General features: G+C 35.9%; 1 protein-coding gene and 1 pseudogene across 9 annotated transcripts in view; both read right to left on the minus strand.

The window, feature by feature from the left end:
- The window catches only part of TENM3 (teneurin transmembrane protein 3), a 1,405,686-nt gene that overhangs the window by 151,675 nt on the left and 1,226,994 nt on the right, over positions 1-27,017 (minus strand). For all 9 annotated transcript variants that reach the window (XM_077144566.1, XM_077144565.1, XM_077144570.1 and 6 more), the window contains one exon: positions 5,178-5,300. In XM_077144566.1, coding sequence (XP_077000681.1) covers positions 5,178-5,300 — 123 coding nt within the window. The remainder of the gene's footprint in view (positions 1-5,177; positions 5,301-27,017) is intronic.
- On the minus strand, positions 18,573-19,124 carry LOC143669932 (chromobox protein homolog 3 pseudogene; annotated as a pseudogene).

Here is a 27,017-nt window from a genome sequence, read left to right on the forward strand (position 1 = left end):
TAAGATCAAGAACAAGACAAAGATGCCCACAGTCACCACTGTTATTCAACATTGTGCTAGAAGTTCTAGCTAGAACAATCAGGTAGGACAAAGAAATAAAAGGCATCAAAATTGGAAAGGAAGAAGTAAAACTCTCATATTTGTGGATGATATGATACTATGCTTGGAAGATCCTGAGAAATGTACAGCAAAATTACTTCACTAATAAACAAGGTGGCGGGATATAAAATTAATGTGTAAAAATCAGTAACATTTCTATACACAAGCAATGACCTAGCTGAGGAGTCAGTTAAGGAAAAAAATTCCATTCAAAATAGCAACTAAAGGAATCAAGTATTTAGGAATGAACTTAACTAGGGACATAAAATACTCATACACAGAAAACTACATAACATTGCTAAAAGAAATCAAAGGAGATCTAAATAGGTGGAAAGACATTCTCTGCTCATGGACAGGAAGGCTAAATACAGTTAAGATGTCAATTCTCCCCAAATTGATCTACAGATTCAACACAGTACCAATCAAAATTCCAATAACCTACTTTGAAGATTTGGAAAAGCTAATTACCAAATTCATCTGAAAGGAAAGAGACCCCAAATAGCTAAAAGTATCCTAAATAACAACGAAGTGGGAGGATTAACACTCCTCCTGACTTTAAAACCTATTATAAAGCCACAGTAGTCAAAACAGTACTGGTACTGGCACAATGATAGATGCATTGAGTAATGGGATTGAATCAAGAGTGCAGAAATAGACCGCCAAATCTATGGTCAACTGATTTTTGGCAAGGCCCCCAAACCATCTGAACTGGGACAAAATAGTCTTCTAAATAATTGGGCATGGAAGAACTGGATATCAATAGCCAAAAGCCTGAAAGAGGACCCTTATCTTATACCCAATGCAAAAATTAACTCATGGTAGACCAAACACCTAAATATAAGAACTACCACATAAAGCTTCTAGGAGAAAATGTAGGGAAACATCTTCAAGACCTAGTAATAGGAGGCAGCTTCCTAAATTTTACACCCAAAGCACAAGCAACAAAAGAAAAAATAGATAAATGGGAACTCCTCAAAATTAAATGCTTCTCCACCATTAAAAACATGAAGAGGCAGCCAACTCAATGGGAGAAAATATTTGGAAATCACGTATCAATCAAAGGTTTGACTTCCTGTATATACAAAGAAAGCATACAACTCAATAATAGAACAAACAACCCAGTTATAAATGGGCTAAAGATATGAATAGGCATTTTTCTGAAGAGCAAATAGAAAAGGCTAAAAGCACTTGAAGAGATGCTCATTTTCATTGGCTATAAGGGAAATGCAGATCAAGATTACAATGAGATACCACTCACACCTATAAGAATGGCTGCTATTAAACAAACAGGAAACTATAAATGTTGGAGAGGATGTGGAGAAACTAGGACACTTATGCACTGCTGGTGGGAATGTATAATGGTGCAGCCACTATGAAAGACTGTTTGGTGGTTCCTTAGGGAAATAAATATCGAGTTGCCCTATGACCCAGCAATAGCACTACTTGGTATATATGCAGAAGACCTGAAAGCAATGACACAAACAGACATTTGCACACCGACGTTCATAGAAGCTCTATTCACAATTGCCAAAAGATGGAAACAAACCAAATGTCCATCAACAGATGAGGGTATCAACAAAATGTGGTATATACATATGATGGAATATTATGCAGCAGTAAGACAAAATGATGTCCTGAAGCACACCATAAGATGGCTGAGCCTTTAGGACATAATGCTGAGTGAAATTAGCCAGACACAAAAATATAGATATTGTATGATTCCACTTTTATGACCAGTATAAGGGTATAATCAGAGGCTTATAATACAGAATATAGGGGATTTAGAGATACATAGAAACTAGAGATGGGTGAACCATTAGCTAATGAGGTTGAACTCCAATGTAAGGGAATAGATAGGAGTGAAGGTGGTTCTCTAGTAGGTCTGTAAGTAATATTACCATATTGAAGATGAACAATTGAAGATTGAAAGGGGTTGCATATACCTACGTTTCCCACTGATTAACACGCCACATCCTATCCAACATTTATAGTTTCCGGTTTGTTTAATAGCAGCCATTCTTATAGGTGTGAGTGGTATCTCACTGTAGTCTTGATCTGCATTTCCCTTATAGCCAATGAAAATGAGCATCTCTTCAAGTGCTTTTGCATACACCTACGTGTCCCACTGATTAACACTAGAAATATGAATTAGTTCTTGCAAGAATTACTTCAAAGATATGATTCTTGTACAAAGAGTGTTTAAGTCTAGGGTAAGGGGGAAACCTGCTGTTGCATGCTCTGAGTTCAAAAGGAAACCATCAGCACTATCACAGCAACAGTAGAGGTAAATAATGGGGGGAGGGACAAGAGTTAAGAGAAGGTTAGATTCCCTATTTGGCGAGTGTGTTTACTGCTTTTCTTTCTCTTGGGAGCACAATGAAATTATCTAAAATTGAGAATTTTGATGGACTGTGGACTTTGGGCCTTTTACACAATGCCTGATAAATGCAAGTGGCTGAAGGATGCAGTGAAGGAGAAGTAGATTGGTGAATGATGATGTATACTTATGAACGAAGTTTGTGCGGCTACAAAAAAGAACATAATCCTGAGGCATGTAACGATACGAATGAACATGTGGGACATTTGATGAGACAAAATAAGCCAGAAATGAAAGAACAAGAATGGTATGGTCACCTTTAGAAAATGCTAATAAGAAAACAGGGGCCTAGATAGTAAGCTTTCAGAGCAGACACATTAAGTCCGGAGTGGTGATTATTATTTCTGGATTTTCAGAGACTGTTTTATACATATATAACCTGATATTTAGAGATAAGAATGAAGCCAAACAGGTTGGGGTTAAAGTAATTCAAAACATAGGGGTAAGGAAGACAGTGTCTATATTTTATAACCACACATACTCCTTGAGATCAATGGAAGAAAGATTTATTTGGTCTAGAACTGAAATTTTCTGTAATGCATAATCTAATACAACCTGTCTGTATAGGTCACTTGAACAGCTGAAACACAGGGAACACAGAATAAGAAAGAGGTCCTTTAATCCAATATAGGTTATTGTAATGCCTGGAATCATCCTAGAGTACATTAAGCAGATAATCAAAAAGTATTGGCAAAGTCTCCTGAGGGATGGGAGAAAGAATATGGAACTATTAAACCTTATCATCAGGGAATCCCCTGATACAGTGTCAAACTTTAGGGATACCCAAATCTATAGGCCACGCTCTTGATTATGAGGTTTGCTCTTGTGAAGCTTATGGTAGGTAGTGGAGACACTTAGTCTACATATAGGCATGCCTAAGAGTTATTTCTGGAGGACCTCTGTTGTTGCTCAGATGTGGTCTCAGTTTCTCTAAGCCCAACTCTGCAAGTGAAATTATTGCCCTATCCCCCTATGTGGGACAAGACATCCAGGGGTGAAAGTGTCTCTGGAGACCTGGGAGATGACTCCCAGGGATGAATCCAGACCTGGCACTGTGGGATCAACAATTCCATCCTGACAGAAATGGGGGAAAAGAAGTATAACTAATAAAGTATCAGTGGCAGAGAAAGTTCAAATAGAGTCAAGAGGCTGTTCTCGAGGTTGCGCTTACGCAAGCTTCAGGTAGACCTTGCTACCTATCATAACCTGCCAAACTCCAACCAGGACCATTCGAGCCAATCCTAAAGAACACCTAGAGCCATATTATAGATTCCACAAGGGTTCCAGGCACTAGAAACCTACAACCTCCAGATGGGTCCCTCGTCCAGTTAAGTCCTGAATCCTAGCCCAGCCTCTCCAGAACATCAGATAATTCCATCTCCCTACTCCATATTAGTGACAGAACCTTCCAATATCAAAAATTTATATAGCCACAGCCCAAACACCCCTAAAGAGAAGGGTGGAAAGATCAAAAGTGATGGTGGAGTTATACAGAGAAGATAGGATTTAACAAATGAATATGAATGCTGAATCATTAAATTGATATCTCTTTTAGTCTCCAGTATTTAAGAGCAGCTAGCAGTAAAAACCTAAAATTGTGGAATTGTAACCCACATCAAACTCTGAAATATGTTCTACAACTAATTCTGGTGCTGTGCTTTGAAATTTATAGCTTTTTATAAACATAATATATGTTATTTTTCACAAAAAGAAGAAGGGAAAAGAGTCAATTGTGGTGATAAAAAAATATTTAAGCCCTCTAGCCTCCTATATTCCAGAGCAGCTAGAAGGAAAAACATGAGGATCATATGGTAGCCTATGGCAAACTCCGGGATCTGTCCATAACTACTTGTTGAAGAGTGCTTTGAAAACTACTGCTTTTTTATTTCTTTGCTTTGTATATATGTCATACAATACAATAAAGAAAGCTAAAAAAATTAATGCACAAAAAATGAAATTAATGTGCATATACACACATCTAAAATTAATATAAGGCAAAAATAGTATAAATATACCTACATGTATATATTTTTTCTGGTGGTTTTAACAGAAGAATGAAATTCTGCATCATCTTACCACTTAAATCCCATTTTTTTTTTTTTACATGGGTGGCACTGGGAAACGAACCTGGGTCTTCAGCATGGTGGGCAAGAGCTCTGCCACTGAACCACTGCTGCCTGCCCTTAATTCCAGTTTTAATTCAACTGATTTGAAAGTCTCTGTTAGCCCAAAATGCAAACTCTTAAAGGTTTAGAAAAAGCGCAACTAGAGGGAAGGTCAAGAAGTTATAATCCTTTAATGTGTTTTGTATTTAAAAGCTTTTATAACAGAATTAATATGGTATTCCAACTCCACATACTAGTTGAATGAAGAAAACCTAATATACCCAAGGTAATAAAAGAGATGATGTGCTGCTTTAGTATCTATTTGCAACCTAAAAATAAAACTTAATGTACACCTGTAGGAGAAAAGGTGGAAGCACCTAGCCATCAAATCAGAAGGCAGGAAATTGTATTAAGCCTATAATAACATGTGAGTTTTCAACCTTTCAAGTAAATTCATACAATACACTCATGAAAAGAGATCTTAATTTCAAAATCTTATCCCCTTCCATATAAAAACTGGATGTAAACAAGGGTAAAAACACATTTATGGAAGAGGACATTAAAAGAAAAACACGACAAGTAATGCTTTCTCTTACCATTGTCGGCAGAAGGTAAAGATACAGTACTTGTTGGCATGGTATCAGAATTCACTTTTCCATTCTCAAATGTATCATTTTCAGTCTGCTGTAATTGCCAGTTGAGGCCAAACAGATGCATTGCTAGGGAAAGAATACAAACTGTTTAAAGGTCTGCTGCTTATAGCCCCACCCATAATAGCAAACGGCAAACATATTCATAACAAGAGTCATATGTAAAGGTAAGATTTCCATGTTCTGAAATATCAAGGATAATTGCACAAAAAGTTAATGAAAAAAAGTTATATGAACAATTTGCATACCAATGCAGTCCAGCATAGCAGCACTATAATAATGATTTGAAATTACTTAGTTAATTGGTACCAGGAAATTCTTAGGAATGAATTATTTGCTTTACTTCATCCAAGTTCAACTCTTCACCATCACTTAGTGAAGTGGTAAACTTTCTATAGGAGCATTTGCCAAACTTACTTGAACACAGGTAAATTTATAAGACTTCATGGCAACACCTATAGATTCTCAAAAGGCACAGTACTATACATTTGAATTTAGGCATAAAGCAAAAACTGATCTCAAATGCATTTGTTGGTATATGAAATGACTGGAATTTGATTCAGACATATAATATATACTTAAAATTTGAATATTCTAAATTTAAGATGAGCGGTCTTAGAATTTTGGTATACATTTTTTGACATTATTTTACTTACTATATATATTAGAATTTAAATGATGTGAACATTCCATACTGTGCATGTGAAGAATAGCTTACACATAGCAGGACAGCTCTTACTACATAGGTATTTCATTTATTTATTATATACTCCAGATGACTCAACTATTTGGAGTCACCTACACAGACCATGGCATGTCTCAGCAAATGGTCCCGTCTACCAGTAATGCTCTCTACTCACTGGAGAATATGTACTTACCATTCGGATTATAGCTGTCAACTTCTAGGGGAAGGCTTTCCTGTCTGGGGAAGTTTCTCGACCTGTTTTACCTTAAACATTACTTGCCTGATACCTAGTAGGTCTCAGTAAGTATCTATCAGATAAATGAGTGAAAGTTAAGATTACTACCATTTACTAGAAATGGAGAGTCATTCCTAATCATTAATGAACGACTGCCTTAATATTGTGGTATATGAAAGGTTGTCGAGTGAAAGTCCCCTAATATTATTTATAATTCATAGAAAAAAGTTTTAGGACATTCAACAATTTTAGGGCATGATGTTATCACAGTTCCACATTCTTTTGTTAATACAACCTGGTGTCAATACATGCTGGAGTAAGATTGATTCTAAAAATAGACAGCTACATCTACCAGATGTACCTGTAACAAATGCATATACTCACACATTCTGCTTAAATTACAGTCTGCCAGCAATTCCTTCTAAACTCTGATTTTCATAGATTGAGATATAGGCTATAAAATTCTTGAGTTTATAAGTTTTCATCTTATAAAGAGGTAGCTCTCCATGTGTCATTTTGTATGAAATTATGTAGGGACTGAATGGCAAACTGTCAGGCGCTTTCTACACGTTTATCATATTACACATTTTTCCGGGTTTCGGATACTTCAGGAATTTCTGTACAAAATACTAGGAGCTAGCAGTGCAAATAGGAAAAGGTTTGGATACTTGACAAACATACAGTGGCAGGGCAACAATAAACATTCCAGTAGGGTCAAAGTTCTCTGTAAAATAATTTATAGCATTATTGTGAGCTTCTACTATAAAAAGTCTTCTTCAATGGATGGCTTTGTGCGTATCATTGGTTTTAATAGACTGAAGAGCACAGATAACCCTGGAATAGTGCACAGACGTCCAATGTTAAAAAATAAGGAAGCATTTGTGTTTGGAAAGCCACTTTGTATTTTTCCAGATGGGCAACAGCTTTATGTTTGTAATATATTTTTTATTACATGAAATTTCAATAAAGTCAGATTTTTTTCTACCTAAGACATTGTATAGTAAGAATCATATCCAACAATATTATATCTTGCTTAATACTGTTTTGAAAACAGAGACTAACAATTTGTTTAGTCTTAGGATATTATGTACTTTGAAATTGCTGATGTTTGGTATTTAGTGAAGCTCTTGACACTCATTATGTATAAATGAAGATTTCTATACAAATGCAAGGTGTTAGTGGGAATGACTCCAAACACAACAAAAGAGAACAGGAAAGAGAGAGGGAGGGAGGGAGGGAGACAGGGAGAGAGAGAAAGAATGCTTCAGAGATGACTGAGCCGAGGATTCCATTTTGGGAGTTCGGACCTTGCACAGTAACGAGGCTCCTCCCAAAAGGTTTCAAGGGATGCTCTCAAGTGAATACAGCCATTTTTCTGTTCTACCTTTTGCACCACCAAAACCCTGTTTAGTATATAGGACGACACCACAGCTTGTTTTAGAAAACAAAAGGAGGTGGTTAGAACCCTATCTCAGCTTTTGCATGAAAAGTCACAGTGAAGTGAGAAGGCAAAGTTTACATACTTAATTTCCAGTTTTCTGACTTGAAAAATTCTGCATGAAAGGTACTGTGCTTGTAAATCATTGAAAAGAAACAGTGAAGTTATACAGAACAGAAAAGGAAGCACATGTAGCTGGAAATAACAGAACTGATTTCTAACCACAAGCTGTAAGCATAAAATAATTAACTACTACCTGAAGTTGAGAAGAAAACCATCTCTACTAGCTATGATAACACGGACATGGTATCTAATCTTGCTGTACCTCAGTGTGCCTAGCTGAAAAAAGGGGTTATCAGCACCTACACATCACAGGGCTGCTGTGAAGATCACAGGATAGGAAGTAACGGCAGAATGCTCAAAAGATGTCATACTACATAATTAGTAGCTTAATTTCCCTCTTTTCATATGTGTTATAAAATCATAGAGCAAGAAAAGGAATGTATGAGCTGAAAGGAACGGTACTAAGTACCTAGTTCAGCCTCCTCATTTTACTGATGAGAACTGAGGCAGAGAAATACTGTAAGAACGGTGATGATACCACTAACGACCACTGTTAAATTGAGTAAAAGGTCACAGTACTGTAGTGGCAATTTGAGACTAGAATCTAGTGTACCTGATGTCGTACAGAAGTGCAAGTACTTCCATACAAGAGCAATTCATATCCAAATGTTATCCAAGGCAGAATGGAATTTGTATTTGATAGCAATAATATTATATATTCATTCAGTGCATTTTTCACATTTTAAAATTCCTTGGTATCTGTTATCTCCTAAAATGTAGTCTATGGCAAGGACCATTATCTATATAATGGGAATGAAAGGTAGGCAGAGAGAGGGTCGCTGACTTGCCCAGTGTCTTTTAAAAAGTTAGTATATAAAGAGAACTCATAATACCAGACCTGAACCTATTCAGGGGTCCTTTGCCTACTCTATACAGCTTCTTTACTTATCTGAATTGTTCTGAACTAAAACTAAGCATTCACATTAAAGAACTTTGACGAGTTGAATGCAGATTGTTAATTTATTTTTCACCACAGCAAATGCAACCAGAAGTTGTTCATATGTGGCTTCTCAGTAGGGTGCACGGGTGGTGCAGTGGTAGAATGTTAGCCTTCCATGCAGGAGACCCGGGTTCGACTCCTGGACCATGAGCACCCCCCCACCCCACCCCCAAAAAGTAGCTTCTCAATATAAGAAGTTTACCAACTCTAAATAGTTGCATTTTGAAAGATCATTTGTAAGGTAGTTGTCTGAAATTGGAATGTAGTTTCTCATGTTAAAAATCTTAAAAATGATTAAGTTCTCAGTTGATCTATAAAAATCTGGCTATATATCCAGTAGAAATACATATATACATATACACTAAAATACATGATATAGAATGTTCACAGAAGAATTATTTGTACTCCCCTCAAACAGGAAACAACCAACAGTAGAATGGATAAACAAATTCTGGTATAGTCATACCATGGGATTCCATAATGCAAATAAATGAACAACTTCTAGATACAAAATATGAATAAATCTCACAAACAAAACATTTAGCAAAAGAATGAAGAGGGAAAAGAGTAAATACTGTATAATCCACAGATACAAAATTTACCAAAAGAAAGGTAAATTCAAGCCATAGGAATAAAAGTTACCACAGCGATCACCTTCATAGAGAATGGGCAGGTAATGACTGGGAGAGTCCAGGGGAGCTCCTGAGGTGCTGGAATTATTTTATTTTTCCATCTGAGAGGGCGGTTCAACCAGTGGGTTCATTTATGATCTGTGTACTTTTCTAAAAGTATATTATAATTAAATATAATTTAAAAAATCTATCTAATAAATAGCATAGCCAAAGAATATTTGCTTTCGCCCTCCCTAAACCCTCCCTGCCAGTGTTTTTCTCTACGAGGGTCCGAGGCTTTCCCGCCCACAAGGCTGCAGGTGAGACCATTACAATGCTTAATTTACATCCCTGTGAGATAACTAGATCATAGAGAAAGTTGAAAAAAGATGCAATATAGAATGGTACCTGACTCCATCAGGTAGGAGGAAAATGGAGGAGTGAGGAAAGGCTTCCGGCAATGAAAATCTCAGGGGTTAGGGAAGCAAAATGATTAAACAGACTCATTTATTGTGTTAATGGCTGTCAGTCCAGGGTCCTCTCAAACTGATTTTGTAGTTTAAAAATATTGACTTATCACTCAACAGAAAATCCTTGCTGTTAAGATGAAGAAATGTGGCCTTGCCGGAGACTGAATCACAACTTAACCCGTGAGCACTGGGTGACCGGCAGCTGTGACTGCACAACGCAGATCTCTGTGCCCAGCCCTTCCGTTTCATCATGTTTATCAGTGATTTAGACAAAGATATAAAAAAGTAATGCTATCACAGGTAAAGATTACTCAGAACTTTGAGGGAGGGCATAAATAACATGCTGGATTTTAAAAAGATTCTCTTTATTCTAATTTCCCTCAAACTATGATCCTGTATCTCTCCTTCCCTTCACTGCCATATACCCCAAAAGATGCCACCATGTTGTTTTTCAGCACATACTCATTCCCCCCTTACCTTACTTCTGTTGCTAAATATTTAACTAAAACCTCTCTCAATAGTTACTACTGATCTCTTGAACTGCCACACAGAGTAGTCTCTTATCAATATCATGCTGTTTACATTTTAATAAAACTTGGTGTAATTAATAATACATCCTCAATACTTCAGCTTCTTTTTCATAACTCTTCCTAACACTCTGCTTCTCAGTTGTCTTCACTGAATCCTGCATGGAAGCCGTAAGGGCAATTCACAAGTATTGCAGTTTTTTCCGGGACATCTAGTAGGATCACTCTTCCTTGTACTCTTGAAGACTTGTGACTGTTCTTTGGATAATGAAATGTGGGCAGAAGTAGTTGTGTCTCCTTCTGGGAGGAAGCTTTACCAGTCAAGATGAGGGAAACACGCAGTGAATAGCGTTCGTGGTTATGGGTACTTGAGTGGACAGAACCCCTTTGCCATCCCAGATTGAACATGTAACTCAAGTAACAAACAACAACAACAACAACATTGTATTGAGCCACTATAGCAGGTAGCCTTTAAGATGGTTGAAATGATCCCCACCTCCTGGTATTCAGACTCCTATATAATTGCTTCCCTTTGAGTGTAGGTGGGACTTAGTGACTTGCTTCTAATGAAAAGAATATGGCAGAAATGATGGGATGACATTTCTGAGACTGGGTTACAAAAGATGATGGCTTCTGTCTTGGTTGCTCTGCTCTCTCTTGAATTGCTTGTCATTGGGGCAAACAAGCTATGAGGCAGCCCTGTGGTGATGCCCAGGCTGTGAGAACCTGCAGCCTGCCAAACACCATGAGTGAACTTAAGTGAATTTCTTCAGCACCAATCTAGCCTTCAGATGAGGGTGCAGTCCCAGTGACAGTTTGATAGCAATCTTAAAAGCCTTAAGCCAGAAGTATCCACTTAAGTTGGCCCAGATTTCTGATCCACAGAAACTGTCAGATACTAAATGTTTGCTATTTTAAGATGCTAAGTTTTGGGGGGTAATATGTCAAACTGCAACAAATAACTAAATACAGCCACTGAGATTTTTTTTGTGTTGTCACCACTGCCTAAAACCTCTTGACTTATGCAACTCTTCCTCTAAATAGCCCCCAAATGCAGACATTCACCAGTCCTTTCTTGGCCTCTCCTTATTCTGTTGTCTCATTCACTTCTATGTCCTCATTTTTCAATTTCATGTGCATGGATGACTTTTAAATATGTTATCTCTAAAACCGATGGCTCTCCTGACTAATCCATCTCTAAACTTTTGGCTAGGCATACTCAGAAATTCTGTGATACTTCAAAATTTACTAAACACAGAATAAATTGTTTTCATCCTCATCGTTTCTTTGCTCTCTGGGTTTCCTTTCTCTGTCCATGATATCACTTCTGCTGAGGCAATGAAGACAGACAACCCTGCGCTGAATCACAATTCTACCAATTAATAACTGTGTGACCCTGAAACTTAACTTCTTAAGTTCTCAGTTTTCTCACCTATTAAATGGGAATGATAATAACTTTTCAATAGGCTTTCTGTGGAAATCAAATAAGATTATGTATATGAAGCCCTAAGGTTTGTGCCAACACTCAGTAGATATTAGCCACCATTACTGGTCACCAAACTTTTCAACCCTGAGTCTTTTAATTTTTCTTCCTCCCCAATCTTCTCATCCAATCAGTTACTAAGTCCAGCAATGAGTTGTATTCATTTTGTTTTCAGCATCATTACCCTATTCTATGTCTTCATTTAAAAAACATTTAAATATATATATATATATATATATATATATATATATATATATTCCTTTTTTTGAAGTTATAAATGCACACAGTTTTACAGTGCTTGCTATGAAAGCAGTCTTCAACTCACTCATCTAATTTTCCCACTCATTGGACAAAACCATTCCTGATTCTTTGGCCTGGTTCTTTTAGTATTTCCATCTTCATGTCTGAATAACATTCTTATAATGCTACCCTCTGGTCTTTCAGTTTTAGACATTATCTGCTGAATTCAAGTTTGGAAGAGGTCCTCATTACTTTTAATTAGTTTTTCTGTCTTCCATTCCAGTCCACTCCATACACTATAGCCAGAGTAATCTTTCGTGGTTTTTTTTTTTCACTTTCAGGGGTGTGAGGTGTGGTAGGGGAGGGTTTAAGAAAGTAGAAATGGTTCTGTGCAGCTAGGAGATAAAATAGGCACTTCATTGGAAAAGAGAAAGATGAGGTTTGGAGAACAGGGAATAAATGTACGGAATTTTAGCTATGGGAGAAAGGGGGAGAATAGTTAAGGGAGAAGTTTAATATATAAGTCAGCTTTTCAGTGTTTTACAGAGATATTTTGGAGGCCTGGAACTCTGCAGCTGAATTGTTTCCTGAAAATTAGGGGCGACTAATAGAAAATCTTAGACATGAACAATCAGCAGCAGCCCTGGGTGGCATCTAGTATAATTCCTACCTTTTTCCCTGGGCAAGAGAGTACAGAGTTCAAGATGATTCCCTTTAAAAAAAATACTTGTAATATCTGACAGGTATATCTACAAAACCAACGAGTATAGTTTTTATATCACCGCCCATCAGTGACTCACATGGGATGTTAAGTCATCAATAACTACAATTTATTGTTACAAATAGCCAAATGATCTACTCTAGACTACACCTTTTCAGGTTGTCTCATGATATTCTTGCACCTTACCCAATTTTAAGATGTTGAAATTAAAATTTTTATAATGTACCCAAGCATATCCATTCTATAACTTTTTCACTTTTTTTCTGTTGTCTTTTCTAGTAAATATTGTGGGGAAAATCTTCATTAACTGAGTAATTTTGAGAAAATAGGATCTGTCAGTGAAATTTCATGAAGGTTTTCTTTCAGTCTCAAAGACCATTCTGAGTGTTAGAAATGACAGCTTACATACCTTTTATTTTTCCATGCTGATGGAAATGAAAGAAATCCAGGATATAGATTTACCTCCTCGTAAAAAACATTATATGCTATTGTTTTAAACCAATATATACATATATTGGTTTGATACTTAAATGCCAAGCATGTGAAACACTTGAAACCAAAATGTATAATTAAAATAAATTATACACCATCAATTCAGTGCCACTTTTAGTTTCATGTTGAGAGAAAAGGTGCCAAATTTTGATAATGTCTCTGGGGACCATGCCACTGAAGTTGTTACCACAGCTACTATTATTTCTACTGGCTTGCCTAAGTCCTCAGATCCTGCCAAATAAGAATGGGAAGGAGGGGCAGTGACAGCTGGTGACATAGTCCAGCAATCTGCCAGAACCCTGCAGCAAATTACAGGAGATGTTGTGAAGCAAGTGTAGAAGCCAGCACCCTTGCCATCCGAAACCTGAATGAAGCTGATGCCACCAGAATGCTGAAGAGTACAGGCTGAGGTTTTGGCAACATGGAGTACAGTTCTTAGCAGGCCTACCATTATTGACTAAATGATGTTTAATATTACAAGATCAGGCAGACATTCTCACAAAGACATAAAAAAAAAAAGTGAGATAATATGGGAATCAGAAATTGGTAAGAAAAGCTAACACAAAAAATTTATCATTCTGACAAGGTCTGCAATTCAGTTTTATTTAGCCTTCAAAGCCCTGAGAGTTCATCTAAGCAAGATAAGGTTGAAAGTTTCCCATTTCTGTAATTCACTGCACATCCTACCATGGGTACATTTCCCCCCAAATCATCTTTCTGAGAGAGTCATTAAGAATACCTTATCTAAAATGATAGACTTAAGAAGCTGTAGGAAATGCAAATAAGAATGTGACCTTTTAGAGGTAAGTGTACTGTGTTCGAAGTATACTGATTGTGAAACCTTGTGGAGTTTTCTGTGTATATTAAAAGAGCCCTGGGCCCCCGTCTCAATTCCAGCACTAACTAGCTGTGGGACCTTGGCAAGTCGCGAGTTTCTCTGAGGATCATTTATAAAAATGTATAAAAATCAGAAGGTTTGGACTAGATGATCTCTAAGATCTCTTCCAGATTGATATTCTATGATATATCAGCATATATTTGAATAGAATATTTAGCTAAATCATTGAGAATAGGAAAAAATATCTGCCATCAATAAAATATTGATGAATTAGATATTAATTTTTCTGTTTTTACTTTAAAAACGACATCGCCCAGGGTTATACTATCATTTTATACATGAGAATCCTTGGGTTTCTATGGTTTTAAATGAAAACTTTATGTTTCATTTTCATGCATACATAATTATACATGACTCACGTGTGGAATGATCAGATTTTTATGGCCAAATAGTAAGAAAAATCCTCTTAAATGTAGGGCAATGACTTGATTTGATACTTGCTTGAGGATGCAACCAAGTTATCAAGGTAACATGAAAGCATTTCCGTGTAAATACTACAGTTTGTAACTTGGACCCCTACTGGTCTAAACTGTCATTAGGAATACATAGTTTTCCATAAATTAGCTTTTGTTTTGGATTTCCCGCTGTGTTCACACACATGTTGACAGAATGTGTTAGGCAGTATTTTGGCATTCTAATCCATTATTATTTATTTTTTAAGGCTAATATTATTTCAACAGCCTATACCCTGTTAACCCAAATACAATTATTTTAAAATCAGTAATTTTTTGGAAAGCTTTCATATTAATATGTGCTCTAGTTATTAAGAAAATGGGAATTCTCTTCTCAACTATAGGAAATTCTGATATTCAAAGGAACAAATATTTGATGCAGCAAATTCTTCTGAGTATTACGAGTTAATATTCTGAAATCAGAAGATTTATTACCTAAGTTTTTTGGTGGGGTAGGGGGAGAAATGTGTAAAGAGTGGCTGCCAATATTTTACATTTCTATGCTGTGTTTTTCGTTCTCATCTTTTTATGGCATGGTGGCATTAATAGGAAAGCAGAATCACATTGGTTATCAAAATGTTTCTATGAGACTAAACAGCAATTTTGCTATGTAGATTTGTTCTTCAAGAATATTAACTCATAATTTTTTTATAGAAGATCATATTTTAAAAATTCTCCTTTTATATTTAACTGTAATTCTTCTTTCTTAATTGTGTAGATGCAGCTTAAGACATTTATACCTGCTGCTTAGGAAATGGTAATTCCAGTTGCCCAATGCTGAAGCTGACAAAGAGGCTTATGAAAATCAAGCTGTTGATTCTGTCAACCAGGGAATTAAATTAGGATTTCTACAACAACCTGTTTTCCTAAATGCTATGAGTTCTCTTCTCGTTTCCAGGTTCTCTTCTCTGAATGAAAGAGCATTCATTCTCCATTCTAATGGGAAGAAGTGTTAACCATCATGGTCGCTCTTTGAGGTAACAGTTGTCAAAAGTAAAATGTATGGTAAGTGCACCTATTTCAAGAACATTCAAAATTCAGAGGAGAACTAGTAACATGGTCTGTAGACTATCACGTGCTTGCCAAAATACTGAATTTGCTGATGACGATGAAATGGTGGCAGTAGCGGCTCACTCCTGCCAGTTCTCAGCAGTCTTGCCCTCAAAACCCAACAGCTCTGTTCTGTCATTCAAGGCTTGTACCGACTCGACTTTCATCTGCATTCCTTTCTTTCACAGTAGCTCTAAGAACTATAACCTATGTTTTTTTAAAATATGAAACTATTCATTGACCACTATTCACCAGCATTTATGATAAAATAAACAATATACAGTTGGATGACATTCTGATTACTAGGAAGTTATTGGTTTCTTTCCTGGCTTTTGTTCAACCAGTAACCCCAAATACTGAAAAGATTAAGCCTATGTGTAAGGAAGGTGTTGAGGGTAAAGAAAAATAAGGCAGGTCAATAGTTTAGATTACAAAAATCTGCTTACCCATTTATGCTAACAGGTCTGTTCTAGTTTGCTAGCTGTCGGAATGCAATATACCAGAAACGGAAAGGCTTTTAAAAAGGGGAATTTAATAAGTTACTAGTTTACAGTTCTAAGGCCAAGAAAATGTTCCAATTAAAACAAGTCTATAGAAATGTCCAATCAAAGGCATCCATCCAGGGAAAGAGACCTTGGTTCAAGAAGGTCGATGAAGTTCAGGGTTTCTCTCTAGTGAGGAGGCACATGATGAACACAGTCAGGGTTCCTCTCTCATCTGGAAGGGCATATGGTGAACATGGTGTCATCTGCTAGCTTCTTCTCCTGGCTTCTGGTTTCATGAAGCTCCCTGGGAGGTGTTTTCCTTCTTCATCTCTGTCATGGTCAGGTTCATGTGTCAACTTGGCCAAGTGGTTGTACCTGTTTGGTTGGGCAAGTGCTGGCTTGTCTGTTGCAATGAGGACATTTCATAGAATTAAATCATGATCACGTCAGCTGCATCCACAGCTGATTCCATTTGTAATCAGCCAAAGGGGAGTGTCTTTTGCAATGAGTGATGCTTAATCTAATCACTGAAAGCCTTTTAAGGTAGATTCAGAAGAGACAGGCTCTCTTCCTGCTTCAGTTGGTGAGCCTCTTCTGTGGAGTTGTTCCAAACCTCCACTGGAATCGTCGGCTTCACAGCCTGCCCTGCAGAGTTTGGACTCTGCGTTTCTGCGGTCACGTGAGACACTTTTATAAATTTTATATTTGCAAGTTCCCTGTTGATTCTGTTTCTCTAGAGAACCCTAACTAATACAATCTCCAAAGGTCGCTGGCTCGTGGACTCTCTGCTTCATGGTGCTGCAGCATTCTCTGCTCTCTCCAAATCCCCTCCATTCTCCAAAATGTTTCCTCTTTTATAGGTCTCCAGAAACTTATCAAGACCCACCCAAATAGGTGGAGACATGTCATCACCTAATCCAGCTTAACAACCATTCTTGATTAAATCACATCTCCAGGGAGATAATCTGATTAGTTTCAAACATACAGTATTGAGTAGGGATTATTCTGCCTGTACAAAATGGGATTTTGATTAAAACATGGCTTTTCTAGGGTCCACACATCCTTTCAAACCAGCACAAGGTCCTAAATGGCAACATCTCTAACCACCTGATTAGGTTTCCAGGAATCATGACCTTTTTAGTCAATAGAGCACAGGGATTTCATCTTCCCATAAGGGAATGGCTCTCCAGAAGGAACCTTCAAATGCCCACTCAACTAAGTCTTGCTTCGTCAATGAAAATATAAGTGCATTTACCTCGAGAGCTTGTCTGAAGGTTCTAGCAGGGGGCACAACTACGGTATACCCTTGGCCAAAGCACGATCCTCCTCTAGCGGGGAAGCACACAACTTCAAGAGGGATGCCAGGAGCTGTCAGGAGGAAGGGGACACCCACCTAATAGCATTCACCTTGGAGTCTCACCTGGGGTAGAGGTGACCGTTGGTTATGGTAGATTTTCCTCTAAGAGTTTTACAAATATTTTTTTTTTTTTTAAAGAGAGAGGGAGGAAAGGAAGGAAAGACAGAGAAGGAAGGAAGGATGGAAGGAAGGAAGGGAGGAAGAAAGGGAAACATTTTTAAACATTTTCTTGTTTTATTATATTTTGTTTGTTTGTTTGTTTTTTACATGGGCTGGGGCCGGGAATCGAACCGGGGTCCTCCGGCACGGCAGGCAAGCACTCTTGCCCGCTGAGCCACCGCGGCCCGCCTACAAATATTTTGCATTTATATGATTAGAGAAACAGATATGGATTTTGATCTGACTACTTTAAATCATATAATTTAAATTATTTATATTATATTTAAATTTTTCAATTAATTACTGAATCATCTATTTGATTCAAAAGCTTCTGATTTCAGGAAAATTTTCTGTTTAGCTTGAAGTGTTTTACTGGTTTGCTCAGAATGATGACAAGCCAGAAGCACTATGGACTTATCATGGTTATGAAGTGCCGTTTTGTTTCAAATGGTTTTGTTTCTAGTGAATGTAAATAATAACAATAAAGTGAAAAAATACATATATAGTTATATATGCATATATTACACACAAACACACACACAAACAAATTTTTAAAAATAACCCAGAATGGTCAGAATGATCCTTAGGCATATATGGGATAAGGACAAATTCTAATTCAGTAATGACTATGGGTTTTTCCTCCTCAAATTTAGAAAAGCTATTTTCTAATACAAAGGAAATACCAGACCAGGGTATCAGATGTTCTTTTCTGATAAATGAAGTAACTATAGGAAGTTTTTATTTGTTCAAAGTTACTAGTGATATTGATGCCGACAAAAAAACCCAAAAAACAAACAAAACTCAATACATAACAAATAACAATACCCCCAAACCCCTAACAATCCCTAATACTACTACTTCGAAACAAACACATGAACTTGATTTCTATTAGAATGTAGTTATTCTTCAAGCTAATAAATAAAAACAGAAAATTCAGAATAGATAGATACATATAAAAAGCAGTGCAAACAATTACTAAGCTTCATCTTCTGGATGAGAATGCTATGCCAGCCTCTCTTCATAAACAGCAGTTACAATCTGAGGACACTTCATGTTTGCCTCTTTCGCCAGCAACAAGTGTGCCTCATCTGAATCTTTCCACTTCATGAGAAACATTAATTCTCCACCAATGATTGTGGTACCAATTATGCATTCAGGATCAAGACCTCTAGCAAAGCTTCTTGGTTTGCTAGCAGCTTCTCTTTTCTTCTTTGATTTGCTGTCATCAGATTCACTGTCAGATAAAGATTTTCTTTTTGTGTCACCTTTTACTTTACCAGCTTTTTGAAAATTAAGAAATGATTCAGCTAACTCTGGACAATCTAAATTTTCTTCAGGCTCCCAAGTATTGTCAGCAACTATGAATCCTTCCTTCCATTTCAGGAACTACTTCACCCTCCCATTCACTCCACATGGATCCAGAATTTTTTACACCACAAAATCTTCAAGCTCTGCCTCCTTGACTTATTTACTCTTTTCATTTTGCCTGTTTCCCATTTTTTGCAATATAGTTTTATTGGAGGCCATTTTTTTTTGTAGACTTGAAGAGCTATTATTATTCAATGCCTCCGAGCTGCTCCGGGTCCCAGGTCTGCAGCATCTCCAGCCCTGTGTGCCTCCAGCTCTAGCCACATCTCTACATTCTACTTTTATGTAACAAATGTATGTGTATGTGAATGATTTATTTAAGCAAAATATTTTCTTGGCTTGTGCAGAGTTTTGAAAAAGGGGCTGAATATAGAATCTGAAAATTAGAATTCTTTGAAATTTTAAGACACTGTAATCATCACTATAAAAAGATCCAGCTACTAGGGAAATGGAGGTATATTAATGACAGGGCAAATTTCAGAAAAAAAAAACATCCCCTTCACTTATTTTCTAAAAGGGTTACATTTGAGAGGGATAATGTGATTTGTGAGCCTTTTATGTATGTGTGTGTATGTTTACCAGCTGGAAATTTTAAACAGATCAATGACCCTTCAGTAATCTAGGCATGACCAGCTCATGTGGTTTATGTTCATCATTCACTCAACAAATATTTAGTAGGTATCTTATGAAGTTCTGCTGCATGTGAGAAATAGTGTGATATGGAATCTATTTCAACCCTTCTGGACCCCTTTGGTATACCTACTAGGGTAATGGTAACTTTGACAGATCACATCATTCTCCCTTGACAGGTGGGGTGGGAAAATTCTTAGGAAGCCAGTGTTCTAGCTGCTCCGCATTAATCTGGGGCCATTTGGAGAGTACTTTTCCTTAGTTATGAACTCGTCTGAACTATTATTAATGAGTGCTTTTGGAGTCTTGGTGGAAATGCATTTCAAATCAAAATAAGGAGGAAATTGCTGTCTCGGATCCCCAGGAGAAGTGTTCACATCACCAGCTCCCTTTTGTATCTGCTGGTCTCAGTTTCCTTTACTAAAAATAAATGTTCCACTTTCCCATTTTAAACACACACTGCTTCTATATATATATGTGATTCTTTTCTAACAGCAAAAGGAACTTCTTTGAAGAAGTAAAATGCATCTAAAAATATCTTTACTCTAAAAACAGAAAACAATGATATAATTTGTGATTATTTGAAATGATTGGAATAATGTGGTTACATTTTATATAAATTCTATATAACTCAGTTGGGCTCATTAATTAATTAGTTTGTTAAAACTATAAATGTATTTAATGAAACAAGTATCTAGAATATTATTCAATGGAAAAGAAGTACAGCATTTTCAGTCCCCACAGCAGTGATTCTACTGTATTTTTTAAAATGTGCATATTACCTACATGATATAATTGTGAATCTTTATGGTATTATCTATTTTATAAATAAGTAAATATCTTTATATATATGTTAACTTCACTTTTTTCTTTAAAATGACTGAGTTAAAATTTTTAAAATACATTTATTTATTTTCTCTTTGTGGCTATATGGCAGGGTCACATTTCATTCTTTTTCTATGTGAGTATCCCCTTATTGCAGCACCATTTGTTGAATTTTTGTTTTTGTTTGCTTGCTTGTTTATGAGAAGTGCATGGGTCGGAAATCGAACTCGGGTCTCCCACATGGCAGGGGGGAGTTCTACCACTGAACCACCCTTGTATACATTTATTTTTCGAGGAAACTTTATATCATTACCTTAAAGGAAAAATCAGTACCTCTTTAAACCATTAGAAGGTTAAAAATAATAATAAATGGAATGAACTGCAAATAACGTTACTAAAAAGCTAGGGAGAAGGTTAGCTTCCCAGAGGCTGCCCATGCCAAAAAAAAAAAAAAAAAAAGTATGACCAGCAAAATTGCTCTTTATTTGTAAAAAGAAGTGTTAATTAAATACAGGTGTTAGGAACATGCTACCATCTATTGATAGCTTCCTCATGACATAATTAGTTGCAACAGACTAAGAATTTGAGATGGAATAAATTTCTCTATTGCCATTCATGTTATTTATTCTCCTATCTATGCAGTACCTCTAAAATTCTTACATCTTATGAGAAATAATGATATAATGGGGAAAAGTTCTGGACTCAAAAGAATACTTACTTGCTTGAATACTGGACAAGTCACTGATTCTATGGACCTAAGAATTTTCTTTCAAAAAAAAAATGTGATTTGATTTGAGTTACCAGGTTTTTATAAGAATAATGATAATAATAATTATTATGACAGCTGAAATTAAATGAGCACTTATATTTGACCAGGCACATTCATTATTTTACTAAGTATTTCCCCAACGTAGTACTATTAATCTGTTATATTGATGAAGAAATCCAGTTTATGGAGGTTATCTAATGTGCCCAAGATTTCAGTTATTAAATGATAAGAGGTGGGATACAAACCCAAATCTTGCTGCTTCGAGAGTCAGTTCTTATAAATAGTACTCTAAAGTTATATTGTAAGGTGGTATGCAAATTTGACATTATATTTTTCCCACATAAGATTGGGAGATCACTGTGATAAAGGTTATGTCTTACTCATCTTTGTGAATTCAGTGTTTAGGAGGATATTCGATAAATGCCAAATTTAACAGAATTAAATTGACTGTTCTATTGGAAATAAATAAATAAAAGGAGATTGAAATAATGTGAAAAACATGTATATGTGTATAACAAATAAAAATTCTGCAAGTTATAAAACTGCTTGTATCATTTTCTCTCAGAAATAAGTTCCCATAGTTTAGAAATTACATGCAGTAATCTTCCAGATGGCCCTGACATCCTCCCATCACTCTAGGAAATCTAGGAGAATGTATGTGGAAGACTTATTCTCTTTGGGGGGCTCTCCTTGGGGGGGGGGGCTGAAGAAGGTTTATCTAAAGAGATGGAGGAGAGACAGAGCTCACTACTGCAGAAACAATCAGCCTGCGGCAGGAATTTAAAGGTGAAAAGATCATCCCATGACACAGCCAGTCGTGCCAGGCTTACTGATGGAGAAAACCTCCAAAGAGGAACATTCATTTTCTCCTGGAAACCTTGAAAAGTCACCAGTGATGAAACCTATTTATAGGTAAAGGAAAGATCAAATGCTCTTAAAATTACTAATTCTGAATATTTTCTCAAAAACCACCTGAATGTTACATGTAGTGAGTCTAGCTAAAAAATGTGTGCCCTTTGGGTCACTAATATGATGTGTACTCAAAATGTACGATGGGAGGGTCTCAAAGTAATGTTCTTTCCACTTTTAGGCCCAACCCAACAATGTGCATTGCACATGCTGATGCCTTTGGTTTCAAACACAGAGAAACATGACCTCCTTCTCCCAGCAACTCCTGAAACAGAAAACACATGCTGCTTTCTATATTTTTTCAAAACTAATTAATAGAGTACTTATGAATGTTTAGGAAGAACTCAGGGTATCCTTTCCTTAGCAGATTTGAAAACTAATTTGTGGAAATTCTTTATAAATAAAATTCTTAAAACACATATGTATATTATCTGAAATTAAGAAAAGGAATATGAAAGAGACTTTAAATTCTTGTGGACATTTTAGAACTAGTTACCAAAAGTTCCAAAGTAACATTTCTTTCCACCTTTAGACACTAAGTGCAACATAGGATTTTAGCTAGGCCAGGTCAACACAGAAAACTAATGGATAGCATAACTTTCTATCTTTTAAAATTATTCTTTAGCAATTTTATCTTTATTATATCACAATATATTCATTTAAAGATACATGAAAATTTATTTTGGGATCACATTTGGGTTTAAGTGGTAATGCTTAAAATTTGTTTCTGTGTCGGTATCTGTTAAAACACCTAATTCTAGTCATTATTCAGCTCGTAGCAGGAAAATCTTTCATTAATCCCCAAACATGAAGAGTTCTGCCTTTTACGCACTCTCATAGTTTCCTATACTTTTTAAAGATTATTCATTAAGATTGTAACTAATGGTTCAGTGTTTGCATTTTCCAAAAGATTATAATCTCTAAGAATGAAAGACAAAAAAATAAAGGAAAAAAAATGAAGGACGGCTTTATCTTATTCAGTGCTGTATTTATCACAGCGTCTGATTCATACTGGTCACTCAATAAATAAATGTTGAATTAATGACGGATGGATGGATGGTGATTTCCTTTAATGACAAGTGGTATATAGCTAAGGTCACAAAAAAAGACACCACAGAAACTTATTTTTAAGGAAGAACAAGGTACACAGTCTGTAGACATTTTAAGATTGTGTAGGAACAATAAACTGGAAGAGTCTATACACATTTGAATTTTATTTGACCTGCCATATTCTAGGATGAGAATTTTGTTTGATTATACATTTTCAGAGATGGTAGGGTTTAACAAATGAATGTGATTGCTGACTCACTAAATTGATATTTCTTTTAGTCTCCAGTATCTTAGAGCAGCTAGAAGTAAAAACCTAAAATTGTGGAACTGTAACCCATATCAAACTCTGAAATCTGTTCTACAACTAATTGTTGTGCTGTACTCTGAAATTTAATGCTTTTTTGTATATGTTATTTTTTACAAAAAAGAAAAAAAAAGTCGATTGTGAATATACATACAGTGGCACTTAAAGGTTTATGTTGAATTCACTTCTCAAATTCTTAGCAATTTATTAAGTCTTTTTTTTAACCTTATGCATGCCAATTACTTTTCCTTTCACTTCTCTGTATGTAGATACTTCTACCTGAACACAGTTCCCAGTATCACTAATGTAAAAGCAAATGACATATGCAACGTCAATTAAATATTTATGAAATATAGCACTGAAATGGTAAATATTGTATTATGCTTTCCATTTTGTCATTAGTCAGGAGATGTTGCTACACTCTGCAAAAATGATAGCCTAAAATAGAGAAAACATCACTGTATTTCACAGGCAAGATATTTATGTCTGGCACAAACTGGATTTTAGCTGACTTTAAAGATATTTCTTATTGTTGCTGGCTTTGACTGCTGTTCATATCTGGGAGACCCATATATTTGAATGGTAAAGAAGCATGCTGAAATGTACTGTTTTTCATGTATTATTTACTTTAGCTGACCTCATATCAAACTAAGAGTAAAATAAATTATTTTTTGGGTAGAGGGGAGTAGAATATTTTCTACACTTGTATAATTTCCTGAATTTTTTAGTGATTTTTTAAATTTATAATAGTAAGTATGAGGATAAATTCAAAGTTAAATATTTTTATCTTGTAATGCCAAGAAGCTGAATATAAATACAAAGCCCCCCCCTTAGGCTCAAATAAGAATTCACTGATGTGAATACAGAGTTGACTGTAGAGGAATTGAATTTTAACTGACCTTTCAATGTTTTCTACATTTTTATATGATACGCTAGGCATAGAAAACTAACATTTTCTACAAATTAGTAGGTAGAATTCATACCGAAAGTCAAACAGAATATAAACCTGTCAAGATAGCCAAAATTTCAGTGGGAGCTGGTGGAATATAAGCAGAATATATCTATGTGCTGCCCTTAATAAGGAAAGAAATACAACTATCTAGAACAGATTTTTACTAGTTTTCCCCCTTTTTGATTTTACAGATTCAGAGTACTGCAATAGTATGCATTACCAGATTACTAGCTCCTCTGTCCAGAGGTAAACTGTTTTAATCTGAGTCTACATTCAACACTAAATCAGATTAAAATTTATGTCCTTAATTTCATGTTTACAAGAATAGAAACAATTGATATATTGATGATTTTTAGCTTTATCATTTTCAATTCTCTAAAATATACTCGATGCATTTTTCTTCATGTGACGAAACTGCATTAGTATCAAAATGCTACAACTCCATTTCAAAAAAAATGCTTTTTCTGAATGTAATGCAACTAAAAGTTAAGGGAAGAAGACGTAGTGAAAAATGGTATGTAATTCATTGCTTGTTTGTATTCTATAACCTAATGAAACAGCATTTTCATTACAAAGACATGTCCAAAAAGAAAAAATAATCTCACAACACATTTCATTTTGCCATACATATTTAAATGGCTGATTTTTCATGAAGCATAAAGGCCTGGCATATTCTTCTTCTGACCCTGAGTTGCATATATATGGCTAGTACCACAATCAATTCCAAGATACACAGAGAGGTAAAATGTTCATAAAATGCAAATAGACAGAGAAGTAGGTCAGCTAACTGCTAAAGAATCATAATTGCAATGAACCTGTTTTCAACAGGCTATGTTTTGTTCGATCTCAGGAATGCTTATGCTGTTAAACAGCCTTTTTTAGCACAGATATGACAACATCTATTTTAGGAATTAGTTGGTAGCAGCTGTTCAGAGGAAATAAATAACTATATATGTATTGTTTTAAATGAAAAGGAATATTGAAAATTTGAGTAGTTCTTTGGTTAGCAGCATATGTCAGGGGTTCATAAGAAAAGCAATGCTCAGTTATTCTCCAGAAATGAGTTAACAAACACCAGTCCCTAAAAATTCAGATGGATTTTATGTTAAAAAAAAAATCTAAGGGCGGGCCACGGTGGCTCAGCAGGCAGAGTTTTTGCATGCCATGCCGGAGATTCTGGTTCGATTCCTGGTACCTGCCCATGCAAAAAGAAAAAAAAAATCTACTAGGGGGAGGAAAAGGAGTGATTATTAATGAGTATGGGATTTCTTTTTGGGGTCATGAAAATATTCTAAAATTGGCTATGGTATTGGTTGCACAGTTCTGTGAATACACTAAACATGAGTGAATTCTACACTTTAGATCGGTGAACTGTATGATATATGAACTATATCTCAATAAAGCAATTACTTAAAAAATTTGCTGTCAAATGAATTATTGGTTGAGCCTAACCTGGCCTAAGGTCATAAAGTTGAGATGATGCACTAGCATAATATATTTCGATGAAATCTTTGTTTTTTCTGGGTTTCCTTAAATTTAAAGCACAAACGCAGTTAAATATATGGGAAATTCTTTGAATTTTCAAACACAACATTATAGTATATGGAAATGTTTATGAGGTGAAAAGTAAGTCTGACTCGAGTGACCTTTATTCTAGAGTTCATTGTCACTTTTACAAAATAAATCCAATATTTACCTTGATTTCAGTATTATGCTTTATGATATTTCTAGGTACTTTTTTCTATGTGTTCAACATTGAAATATCAGTTATCTTTCCACACAGGAAAAATATCTTCTGTGAGTAAAGAATAATAATAACCAAGACTGCTATTTATTTCATAACTATGAACAGCAGCAGGAGCAACTGTAAGCAACAGATTGTTCCTTTTCTCCCATTCTTTAGTGAATAGCTGCTGGCTTAGTTGTTCCTCTTTACAATCTTCTAATTTTAGGGCAGAAAAAGAGAAGAAGATTTATATTAGGGCCTGGAAAGGAGAGACAGCTATTTTTGGATAGATATATATCATCACCACTATCACTGAACTTAATATTTGTCATTATGAACGAGTAGTATTTTCATTATGTAAAGGAACACCAGATTAAAGGTGAATGCACCAGAGGAAGGATTTTAATTAGAGGCTCAGTAGTTGTTTAAAAAAAATTATGTGATTCTGCTGGAAAGAAATTTGCCATATTGGACATTTGAACTTTAAAACATGCAAACTCATGGCCCATTTATTCTACTATGTGCCAGCTATGGTCTCTCAGTTCTGCTCACTACTCTATCCCAGCAGGGCCTTGGGATCTCTCCGCAAAGGCTAGCCTTCTAAAGGCTGTCTAGACTTACACTGTCCAAATGGTAGCCACTAGCTACACATGGCTGTTTAAGTTTAAATTAAGTAAAAATATTAAAATTTAAACTTCAGTTCCTAGGTTGCACTCACCACATTTCAAGTGCTCAATAGTCACACGTGTCTAGGGGCGACGGACACGGGACAGGGAACTCCACCGTCGAATAAAACATTCAACAGCGCGACCCTCAACCCTTGCTAATTAAAGCGTGGTCTATAGGCCAGAAGTGCAGCATCACGCAGGACCCTGTTTGAAATACAG

The sequence above is a fragment of the Tamandua tetradactyla genome, chromosome 26, assembly GCF_023851605.1.
Source record: "Tamandua tetradactyla isolate mTamTet1 chromosome 26, mTamTet1.pri, whole genome shotgun sequence".
NCBI classification, from domain to species: Eukaryota; Metazoa; Chordata; class Mammalia; order Pilosa; family Myrmecophagidae; genus Tamandua; species Tamandua tetradactyla.